General features: G+C 40.8%; 1 protein-coding gene across 1 annotated transcript in view; it reads right to left on the reverse strand.

Moving 5' to 3' along the window:
- Nucleotides 1-290: 290 nt before the first annotated feature.
- The window catches only part of PKD2L1 (polycystin 2 like 1, transient receptor potential cation channel), a 61,792-nt gene continuing 49,896 nt past the window's right edge, over nt 291-12,186 (reverse strand). The window contains exons 11-15 of the mRNA XM_033943716.1: nt 11,557-11,678; nt 9,885-10,002; nt 7,332-7,468; nt 1,938-2,085; nt 291-682 (exon numbers count right to left, since the gene is read on the reverse strand). Of these exons, the coding sequence (XP_033799607.1) occupies nt 470-682; nt 1,938-2,085; nt 7,332-7,468; nt 9,885-10,002; nt 11,557-11,678 (738 nt within the window). The 3' untranslated portion in view covers nt 291-469. The remainder of the gene's footprint in view (nt 683-1,937; nt 2,086-7,331; nt 7,469-9,884; nt 10,003-11,556; nt 11,679-12,186) is intronic.

Raw genomic sequence — 12,186 nt, forward strand, 5'->3', positions numbered from 1 at the left:
CCTCCCTTGCACTCTGTGCAGCTGCACAGCCCGCAAATAGCTTGCTACAGCCTACAAGCAAGATTTTGGATTGACCTGCAATTTTATTCGTTCATTTAGGGGAATGTAAAGTGTTCATGTATAATTTGGCTGTCCTAAGTGGCCCAACACTGTGTAAATTAGGTAAGACATAATATTCCTGGATTTAAGGACCAAACATTGAGATTGTTTTGTTATCTGTGTTCCCCCCCCCCCCCCGTTTCATGTTTGGCAGACTTGGCTGTCCCCCCCTCATCCCCATTTCCCACCCAGATGGTATGCCTGAGCTGCACAAAGAGGCCTCATAGACCTTGAAGGCAGGTGGGATGTTTCCTATGAGATGCGTCGTTAGTGCTGCTCATGGCTATCACACTGGTGGCATCCGCTTTTCCTCCTCCTTTGGATCCAGCAAACTACCTCACAGTGAGGTAGTGTTATATTACTCTCGGGTTTAGAAGTGGGAGTTAGAATGGAGCCTGGTGTTAATAACTGCGTTCTGAGAACCCGGTAACCCTTGCATGGGGTACAGGCTATTTCTGTTTCCCGAGGATGGCCCAGTCAGATCATTTTTCAGCCTCTGGGGTGTCTTGTAGTCGTCTTGCTCTTCTTTAACCAACTGGTCAAGATTTCGATGGAGGAGTTCTTCCTGACTGAGCTGTTCTTCCTTTCAACAAACAATAATATTGCATTAGCATCTTCAACAGTTTCTTGTAGCTAGTACCAGACACCCAAAACTGGGACTCTAGCTATGCTCTAATCCACAAAGCAACTCCTCCACATAAGTGGGTACAGTGAGAGACTTCCACATAAGTGGAAGAGTGAATATCATTACTTTCTCTGCTCAAATTTGTCACTTTCAGGGCAAATAATCCACATAAAGGATCGTTCCTGCCTTCACTAACTCACCAGAAATTTGACAAGAAGCTTGGGGGGAGGGGGAAGAATCACAGTCTACCAATGATTGTTTTGATGGGAAGGATGGGGGCTTTTACAGCCCCTTTAGAAGATGGGGAATGTCATCATGTGCTGCCATGAATAGGAATATGAAGTTTCCCCATTTATAGCCCTATGTGGAAAATTCTCATGGGATTTACTAAATGTTAGGTTTACCAAATTCTGAGATGCAAAAACCTGGACACATGGCCCCCACCCCATTCCACCACCATCTCCGCCCAATTCTGCCTCCAGTCTCACCCCCAGAAAGCCTCATCGCTTCTTCCCCGACCTCCGGGCTGCATCTGAGGTCCTCTAGCATGCGCAGATGTGTGTGACATCATCCACCCATAGTCGGAGGCCCTCCAGATGCAGCTGGAACTCATCAGGGCTTTCCAAATCCCGGACAGACTGCCGGATTTTGGAAAGTCAGTCCGGGCACCCGGACAGTCCTCTAAAAAGAGGACATGTCCGTGTTTTCCCGGATGTCTGCTAACCCTACTAAATGTCATTGCAAGGGTGGCTACTTCATTGGAAACATACCACCATCAACTCAGGGCACCTACTTGGGCACAATTGCATGGTAATAGGCTGTTATTTTGCAGCTTAGTAAGTAAGGGCCTTACTAAGATCTCCAAGCTTAATATATAGGTATCTAGTGAGGTATCATTACAGATAGTATGAACCCATTTGGAGACGCTGCTCCAAAATGAACCATGAGATACTCAGTCCAAGTACTCAGCAGAGCATTGTGAGACTTGTGTACACTCAATGGTACCTGTGAACTTACAATTTTTTTTCTTGTAAATGAAAGATTAATTCAGAACCACAGATTGGGGAAGTTTGCCATTATGTCAGATCTTCACCAAAGAAGACTGCTGCTGCGGATCGCATGGTCCCACCGAGTGCTTGCACTAATGGATGAATGCATCGTAACAATCCTAAAATCAGTTGGTCCTTTCACCCTGAAGCCTGGTTATACGTACTTTGTTAATGTTGTCCAGCAGTTTGCCCATCAGATCCTTCCGTTTTAATTTGTTTCTTTCCAACAGTTCCAATTTTATCACCACGGCATCAATTTTTGATACAGTGCCGCCAATGGAATGTTCTAGCTGTTGTACTCGTTTCACAAGCCTGTGGAAAAGAGATATCATGTAGAAGCTTCTTCTTCCTCCATATACTCAGTAAAGTACAGTTAGAAAAAAAATATGAATCTTTCCAGCCATATACCATGTGCCACATCCTGAAATCAATATTAACATTCAAAATCTGAGATCCAAAATTTGTAAAGAGCCTCCTGGTTTTGGCATGCAATTTGCCCATGAACCTTGCTTTGCCACTGGTTTAAGAGTAAAAGTTCTCAGGTTAGTTTCCTTACAAAAAAAACTGAAGCAGGCGAAGATGTGTGTTCCTTGCATGAAACATATCTTGGTAAAGAAGAACATTTTGATACATGGCAATCTAAAACCTACTAGCATTACTGGATTCTCTGCAGAATAATAACTGGGTGCTAGAGTTAATTAGCTGTGAGCAATAGAACTTGTCATTCAGGGAGTAATTCAATAGCTGGGTTCTACATTCCCTGTATGCGCAGTTCTATAACACACAGTTAATGCAGATGGTTAACATTAACATTTTGGGAAAAACATGCAAATTAGAACTGAGATGTCCAAGTCGGGATGTATCAAGTTTTGCTAGTATTTAGGAACAGGATCTGCCATCAAAAAGCTTGCTCTAAAATACATTGAGAAATGAACAGTTATGTACTGGGTTACATATGGCAGGCGCATCCATTTTATAACTGCAAATGTCTAAAATATCAATGTGGTCAACATAGCAACATAAATGTGCATGTCTTGGAAAGTATGTGTTTATGTCAGCTATATTAGAAACATAAATGTGTATTTTTCCTGCAATTTCACAGAGACTGATTCCTTGCCAGTATACTTTTAGGGAGGGGATGTGTGTGTGTAGGAGGAGGGTGCCACCCTACTCTCTCCATTGGAACACTGTACAAATTGAGCAACCTTCTAAAATATAGTTGTCCCTGGGATCAGGTGTAAATCCTGATGTTCATGTTAGCAGTCATAGATAAGGAGCAGAGTAAAAGGACAGAGACCCCATGTAAAATCCAACAGAAAGAAAACAAGTGAGGAGTAGGATAGAACACATCTACCTTGGGACAAACAAACTTTTATTTCTATAGATTCAAAATAAATATAAGAGTACATGAACAAAAAAACATGTATAAAAAGTCCTATGGAAGTAATGTCCTTATAGTGGAGGGATTCAGTCAATGACCCAACACATGTATAAAAAGTCCTATGGATGTAATGTCCTTATAGTGGAGGGCTTCAGTCAGTGGGTCTCTTGTATTTATTTTGAATCTATAGAAATAAGTTTGTTTGCCCCAAGGTTGATGTGTTCTATCCCGCTCCCTACTTGTTTTCTTTCTTCTGACAGTCATAGATATGCGTTCCCCTTTTTAAAGGAAAAGGGGTTGGGACTTGACATACTGCCTTTCTCTGGTTACATTCAAAGTAGTTTACATATTATATAGAGGTCCTTATTTTGTACCTGGGGCAAATGGGGGTTAAATGACTTGCCCAAAGTCAGAAAGGAGCTGCAGTAGTTCTTGGACCACTGCACTAACCGTTAGGCTACTCCTCCATTCCACTTTGAAATGTGGAATGTACATGTATCTTTTTGGTCCACTCTAGTCCCCCCCAAACACGCCAGACCAGACTCCCTTGTCAGTTTTACGTGCATATATCCCGGCTTTGTAAAATCGATTTTAGAGTGTATGCAATATACCTCTCTAAATGCAGGTATTGGCATGTCTAAAATGTGAAGTGCTTCTAAAATATTGAAAGAACCTTTATACCAAAATATTGGAATAATTTTATATTGATCCAATAAATGGTACCACAATATACACAGGATCACATTTTTTTCCGAACTAGCATGATTACAACAGCTCTGTATTAGCCTTATTGAATTAGGAATTCCTAGTGTTTGCTTGCAAAGTTCATTAGACTACATGGCATAAAATATTGGCAAGGACTTTGCTGAATTTACTCCCCCTTTTACTAAGCTGCAGGAGAGGTTTCTGCTGTGGCCTGGGGTGCTAAATGTTCTGCCGCTGCTCTTGTAGCATGAAATAATTTTATAATTCTGATATGATCTTAAAATATGTAGCATGATATAGTTAATGTTGCTGGGGTTATGAATTTTGAATTTGAATTATTGCCTGACCCAATAGATCATTTATTCTGAGGGACTTAAAGTAAAAATGATATGATTTTACAATTCTTCTTCGAGTTAAAGTATATTAATTTGGTGGATTTAAAAGTGAATTTCTGATATGGTCTTTGAGCCAGCACAGCCATCTGTTCAGAAAGGTGTTAAATGCCCCATTCAATAAGAACACAAAAGAAAGGACTGAGCCATTACCTTCAGAAAATATTAAGTACAAAAGACATGGCCAGGGTGGATACCAGAGCTAAACAGAACTTTAACAGGATGTAGATCAAACAGAAGCCCTTTACACCCAATTCATCTCTGGACTACAAGATCAAACAAAAGCCCTTCACACCAAATCCATTTCCAGTCTGCAAGATCAACAAAAGCTCTTCACACCATTTTAAGCTACTCAAAGAAGATTCGATCAGATGACCTCATCTACCTAGAACAGAGGTAAACCACTCAAACATAGATTCATACCACTTCCAGTAAAGAAAGTAACAATACTCTATATTGAGACATCCTTTTAAGCCATTGTGATTCAATCATAAGACCACTTGGGAATAGAGAAAAAGGCTGAACTACTATAATTCAATCATGATGTTATCTATTTTTAGAACAGGTCTCAACCCTATAAATATAAAGTGGAATCCTTTCTAACCAGGGAAGATGATCTCTCTCCCTCTGGAACCAACTTGGATCGAGTTTCAACTCTTCTTCTCCCTGGATCACCATGCTGCTTCATTAGGCCTTGCGGCCTCTGCTTCATTTTAAGGACTTTTCACATTGTGAGTAACTTTTTGAATCCAGATAAATTAATCCTTCTGCTCTAGCAACATTTGTCTTGTGCAATCCTATTGTCTTTGCTCAAAAGGTCCCATCTGTAACAGTGTTACCTGCCTGATTAATGCTTTTAAATAAATTTTCAGTTTGCTTATAAATGTTCTGAGTTTTACACTTCTCCCTCGTTATTCACGGGGGATAGGGGCAGAGCCGGACCACGAATGGCGAAAAACCACGAATATCCGGCTCTGACCCACCCCCGCCTTCCTTCTGCCTTTCCCTGGCATCCCGGCCTTACCTGGTGGTCTAGCTGGTTTTTGGGCAGAAGCGATCTTCCTATGCTCCTGCCCCATGCAGATAGCCATTAGGAAATTGAGACTTAAACATGGGTGTCCTATACAGAATCCCACCTAAGAAACTGATTCTCTAACCGATGTCCATGTTAAAGATGCTGGTTAGAGAATTGGGTTGCCGCTGAGCTTATCGCGGCAAGAGATCTCCCTGCCACGATATGATTAGTGACAACTCGTCCACACTCACAGTGAATACTAGCAGCAGGAGGGATGCTCAATCCCTCTTGCCAGAACCCCTCCATCCTCCTGAACATCATGTGGCAGGAGGGATGCCCAGTCTCTCCTACCTGACATCTGCAAGCCCTTCCTCGAACATCGCATGGCAGGAAGGATGCCCAGGCCCTTCTGCCATAACTACCCCTATCCCCCTGTACATTAAATGGCAGGAGGGATACTCAGTCCCTCCTGCCAGATCCCCCAGTACATCGCTGGCAGGAGGGCTGCCCAAATCCCTCCTGCTGGAACCCCCCACCCATGTGAGGAGCCTAGGGTCAATTGGAATCTTACGCCACTTACAGTGCATCCAAGAATGCACTGGGAGATGGGCCTAAGATTCCCAGGTGCCTAAGGGCTCTTCTTATTTTGAGATTATGTTTCAGTCTTTTATTCTATCACAACTTGATTACTGCAATTCAGTTTACTATGGACTGGCTGCAGGTATTTTCAAATGCTTGCAGGTAATCCAAAATATGGCTGCTGTTTGAGCATGTGTCTCCTCCTTTGAAAAGCCTTCACTCACTGCCACTTCAGGCCAGAATAGATTTTAAATGTTTAAATTTAGTTTTAAAAATATTTTGTGGTCTCACTTTAGAGTCTATTACCTCTTTGGTTTAGTTTTTCTCAGGAAGTATAGCACGTAGATCCAGCTGTACTTACATTTTGATGTTTCCTGTCCCTAAAGACTTAGGCCTTTTCTATCGCAGTTTCGTAAAAGAGGGGGGTTATATTAAACATTCTTTTTCTTATGTTGCAACTTCTTTGTGGAATGGGTTGTCTCTTTACATTTGTAAGGCTAATTCTTATTACTTATTTTGTAAACATTTGAAGGCCTTACTTTTTCAGAAACTTTTTGAGGTTTGATTTCCTGGTTGTTTTATTATGGGCTCCTTTTACAAAGGTGCGTTAGGGCCTTAACGCGCGGAATAGCACGCGCTAAAATGCTACACGCGCTAGCCGCTACCACCTCCTTTTAAGCAGGCGGTAATTTTTTGGCTAGAGTGTGCTATAGGGTGCGCTAAAAACGCTAGCACACCTTAGTAAAAGGAGCCCTATATGTCGCTATTATCTTATATGTGAGCTGCATGGAGCTCTATATTTTAGGGAAAATATGGTATTCAAGAATGAAGATTAAAGTAGATTATAAAACACCATTTTCTGTGAGTCTGAATCCAAAGTTTCTTCCTTGTAGGACTTCTTATTCTTTTATATATATCTCCTGCAATACACATTTGTGTCAGTTAATGAATCACATGTACCACTCTAATACTAAGGGCTCCTTTTACTAAGCTGCGATAGCATTTTTAGCGCATGCAGGATTTTAGCGCGCGCTAAACCCACGCTAGGCGGCTAGAACTAACGCCAGCTCAATACTGGCGTTAAGGTCTAGCGCATGCGCTAAAACCGCTATTGCAGCTTAGTAAAAGGAGCCCTAAGTTGTTGCCTTACTACGGGCCCAGCCTTTAATAAAAATCCTCCTAGGTTTTTAATGTAGAATGCTACAGTTAAAAAAGGATAGACTGGGACAGGGGTAGGCAATTCCGGTCCTCGAGAGCCAGAGCCAGGTCATGTTTTCAGGATATCCACAATAAATATGCATGAGATAGATTTGCATCTCAAGGAGGCAGTGCATGCAAATCCATCTCATACATATTCATTTGGGATATCCTGAAAACCTGACCTGGTTCCGGCTCTCGAGGACCAGAATTGCCTACCCCTGGACTAGGATATGGCAGAGGAGTAACAGTTTTATAATCAACAGCTGAGATTATAACTAGGACTCACGTTTGGAATTCCTCTTGTGACACCGAGTTGAGCCTACTGGTTTGATTGTTTTTCAAATCTACAAAATTGACCCCTTCTTCCAAATTGTTGCTGCCATAGGATCTTCCCAAATGTTCAATTTCTGCATTCAAAGCAACCTGAAGCAGGAGAATAACAACAAAAAATCATCTTGGTTGCTGTTCAGATTGGAAATAAGAACATAAGCACTGACTCCCAGTCCAGCTATCAGATATATCGCTTTATTTATTTAGACTTGTATCTAATTCTTATAATCACTCATGAGTAAACCTTGGATCTTAAAGGTGAGGACTTGAGATTGTTTAAGTTATGATTTATAAATGTATCGGTTTACTTTTCTTTAACTATGTGAATCTTATACAATATTTTCTGTACAAGATGCTTCAATGCTTGATAGTTTATTCAAATTTAGTAAATAAATAAATGATAATTTTAAAAAAAAGAACATGAGCTCATGAAGGTGTCATGCTGGGTTAGACCAGAATCCTGTCTCTGACACTGACCAATCTGGGTCAACAGCAAGGCACGGGCTTTTACAGTTTTACCTAATTAGATGAATAATCAATTTATCCACCTTTCAGGAGTTTTGTTTTTTTGGCTTTTTTTTTTTTTTTTTTTTACTTTGGGCTCCTTTTATAAAGGTGCGCTAGCATTTTTAGCACACGCACTGGATTAGCGCATGCTATAATGCATGCTACCTGAAAAACTACTGCCCGCTCAAGAGGAGGCGGTAGAGGCTAGCGTGCGCTATTCTGCGCGTTAAGGCCCTAACACACCTTTGTAAAAGGAGCCCTTTATATTTCTCAAATAATTTTTTATTTCGCCAAGGTTACAGAAAAGCAGAAGCTTGGAGAGAAATAAAAAAGAAAACAAAAGCCTAAGGTGAAATTACAGATATTCCTACTAGTCCTCAACAAAAGGAGAGTTCCATATCATAAGAAAAAGAAACAAGCCAACACAAGAATTACCGTATTTTTTGCTCCATAAGCCACACTTTTTTCCCACCCAAAAGTGGGTGGAAATGTCGGTGGGTCTTATGCAGCGAAGATACAAATTTTTACACCCATACCTTTTTAAAACATCCCCCGCCCCGTCGTACCTTTTAAAAACACCCCGGTACTTTTTTAAACCTCCCCCACCCCATCATAACTCTTAAGAACACCACCCTCCCGTCATACCTTTTAAAAATCCCTCTTATAGCCTGGTGGTCCAGTGTGTATCGGCACAGGCAGCCACCCCCACAAAGACAGTGCCCGGGGCGGACTGCCCCCCCTGCCCCAGAGCCACTGCTGTGGTAGGAAGTGGCCTTAGCAAAACATTATTTTTTTGCTCTTGGGGAGTGTGCTCACATTTGAAATTTACCACAGGATGCCGCATCGCACCTTGTGGTATGCCTTTTTAAGCTTTGGTAAGCATGCATTAGTGCTTACCACAGGTTAGTAAAAGGACTCCCTCCCCCCAAGTCTCTCAGCAATAATATTTCCTTCCTTTCTGGGATTCGTACACCTGTGCATGCTCATTAGATTCTGGAGAGAGGTTAAGAATACTATTAAGTTTATTGATTTTTTTTTTTTTGATATCCCGATCATAAAACAAATATCTGACCGGTTAACAATATAAAAAAAAAATTTAAAATAGGAGAGTAAGAACTAGTTAATGGGGTGTTTGAGAAATATGCGAAAACATATTAGACATATACTGACAAACATGACCGTGAGGAGAGATGGGAAGGAAGGGAAAAGTTACATAATATTAGAGGAAATGAGATAGAAGGAAGGGATAGAACATGAAGGACAGGGGTGCATGGTATAAAAGATATGCGCTGAAATAAAGGGGAGCTTTTAGGACAATGATGAGTAAGTAAGTGAATATAAGTGGTTAGGGGTTGTTAAAAGCATCCTTGAATAGGAAAGTTTTTAGATTAGTTTTGAATTTAGGTAAATGAGTTTCATCCCGAAGAAATTGAGGAAGAGAGTTCCATAAAGTAGGAGCTGTTATAGCAAAATTGGTTTTCCTTGTATAATAAGATTCTTTTAGAGAAGGGATGAAAAGGAGTTTTTGGTCCGTAGAACGTAAGGTACGGGGAGAACTTTGAGGAATTAGTAATTTGTCTAAAAATAAGGGCAAATGGGAGAGTTTGATTTTAAATGAGAGCAGTAGAATTTTATAATCTGTGACATCTTTCAAAACTGTACATAATGTTATCCACATCAAAACCATAATGAATACAATTCATTGCTATGGAAAGGCTCATTTTAAATAACTTCACCACATCTATGTAGCAATGATGAATTATTTAAAATTGCATCTCTGGTAAATTTGCTTCTGTAGTTTCTGCCTGCATTGACCTAAAAAACCTCTGTGCCATCTTCTCAGATATTTTCTGCCCCTGCAGGTTTTGTCAGTATTGCACCAACCCCCTTCAAAGAAATTCTGTCCAATTACAAGCTTTTGCATACTGTGTACCAATGGCAGGATCGGGTTTCCCAATCCTGCATGAAGCTACATATATATGTGTTTGACAGTATATCTTACCCTTTTCTCCTCTAGTTCATGCCTCATTCTATTCTGCTCTTCTTCATCAAGAATCTGGTTTCCATCGTGGTCAAATTTTGAAAAGGCTGCAGTTATCTCATGATCAGCATGACCCATCCTAAATCAAAAAGAATAATATTATTTTTGGGTTAAAAAAAAAAAAAAAAATTTGTTAGGCATTTTAACATGGGCTTCATACTGTAAGCATGTGTTAAATCCTGTGTTAAACACCTAACATGAGAAGAGGCAGGGAGCGCACCTCGCAGTTAACATCGGTTGACTTGAACTCATTGATTCAACTACAAATGCAACAGAAACGTGGAACATTTAACCACCCCATCAACCTCTGACATTTTGTTCCGAATCTAATCAGAGCTTCACAAGACATTTGACATCATTCAGTACAAAATTGAATTTAATTTCTTTATTGACATTTTTCCCGGTTGCAAACTGTTCCATATAGGCACTGGCTGGAACAGTGTGGATAATCCACTTGTTTATTTATTGTGCTTGATATGCCTCAGTGGGTCTGAGGGCACTTCTATGTAGTTAACAGTTTAAAAAAAAAAAAAAAATCACTGGGAAGGGAAGGAAAAGTAGTGAACATAAGAATAGCCTTACTGGGTCAGACCAATGGTCCATCAAGCCCAGTTGCCCGTTCTCACGGTGGCCAATCCAGGTCCCTAGTACCTGGCCAAAACCCAAGTAGTAGCAACATTCCATTATCTCAGAGTAAGCAAGATTCCTGAACCCCAAACAGTAGCAACATTCCATGCTACCAATACAGGGTAACCCCCATGTCATAAATTGGAAGTTAAACTTGCAAGTGTTACGTGGAATTCTATAAGCTTGAAAGGGATAGAGAAACAACTGGGAAAAGAAGCCTGGAATGGCCAAGAGGTCTCAATTAGTAGAGGTGCCAAACATTTCATTGACGAGGAAAATTTTGAGCAGTTTCTTGAATTTGTGAATTGAGGGTTGGTAACTGCTATACTGGGGTAGTGAATTTCAAAGCTTGGGGCCTAAGTAACCGAGGAGTCCCTTTTACTAAGGCGTGCTAGCTGTTTTAGTGTGCGCCAAATATTAGCACATGTAAACGCTAATGCGTCTACAGACTATAACGGATGCGTTAGCGTGTGCTAACATTTCATGTGCGCTAAAATGGCTAGCGCGCCTTAGTAAAAGGACCCCTGAATGCAAAATCATGGGTGGTGGCCAAGTGCAGAGCTGTTGAAGGTGGGAGGGAAAGGAGGTTAATGTTAAACGAACAAGAGCCAATGGAAGAAGTGTAAGGGATACGGTGATTATTAATATAAGAGGGAATGGAAGGAAGATGGCCTTTAAAAACGGACAAATTTTGAATTTGACACTTGCAGATATTGGAAGCCAATGTTTAAAGCGGAGGAGAGGTGTGATGTGGTTGTAGCGGTGGGAGCTGTGAAGTAGTTCGACAGTGGTGGACTGGACAATCTATAAATGTTTGAGGGAGTAAAGAGTGAGTCTCACATCAAAGGAGTCGCAGTAGTCAAGCTTGGACATAACAAAGCGCCTGTAGCAGTTAGTACAGAAAGAAAATCCAATGACTTGTGAAAATGCAGGTGCTCACGTACAGGGGTAATGCTTTTCATACTGGAATGATTATAGTAGATTTTTACTGAAATTAAAAACTTACTCCTTCAGACTGTTCTTAAAATCCTCAAACTCCAGCTCTTTGGACCCACTTTGTAATGCTTTCTGCACATCTGAAATACGCTCTTTTTTCAGTTTCAGTTTGAATAATGTCCTGTTGTACCCCTACAGAGCAAAATGGAAGTATACATTAAAACATTGAAATGATGATAATTAGAGTGACACTTTTGTAAATTTAGGGCAAGAACAAAGAAACTGTACATTTACTCATTTTACCTTTATGATGGTTTCAGAATTTTGCCTGCTTACAAAATGAAAGTGTCGGAGACATCCTGTTCTGAAAGAATTGTATTCAGCCGATCTATATTAACCCCTTCCCTCCCAAATCTTTATAGTCTTAATTAAGTATGTATTAAAAGCTAAAGCTCTTCTCTAACTCTGAGCTGGTTAAAAGCCAGACTCTTCAGCAGGGATGCTTGAATAATTGTAATCTAAGGGCCTGTTTTACAAAGCCACGCTAGCGGCTGCAGCGCAGTAATGGCCCCGAAGCCCATAGAGATTTAAAGAGCTTCGAGGCTGTTGCCGCACGGCAGCCGCTAGTGTGGCTTTGTAAAACAGGCCCTAAGATTCTGGCGCTATTGTAGGTACTAAAGTGTGAATTTTTTCACAAATC

The sequence above is a fragment of the Geotrypetes seraphini genome, chromosome 4 (assembly GCF_902459505.1).
Source record: "Geotrypetes seraphini chromosome 4, aGeoSer1.1, whole genome shotgun sequence".
In the NCBI taxonomy this organism is placed as follows: domain Eukaryota; kingdom Metazoa; phylum Chordata; class Amphibia; order Gymnophiona; family Dermophiidae; genus Geotrypetes; species Geotrypetes seraphini.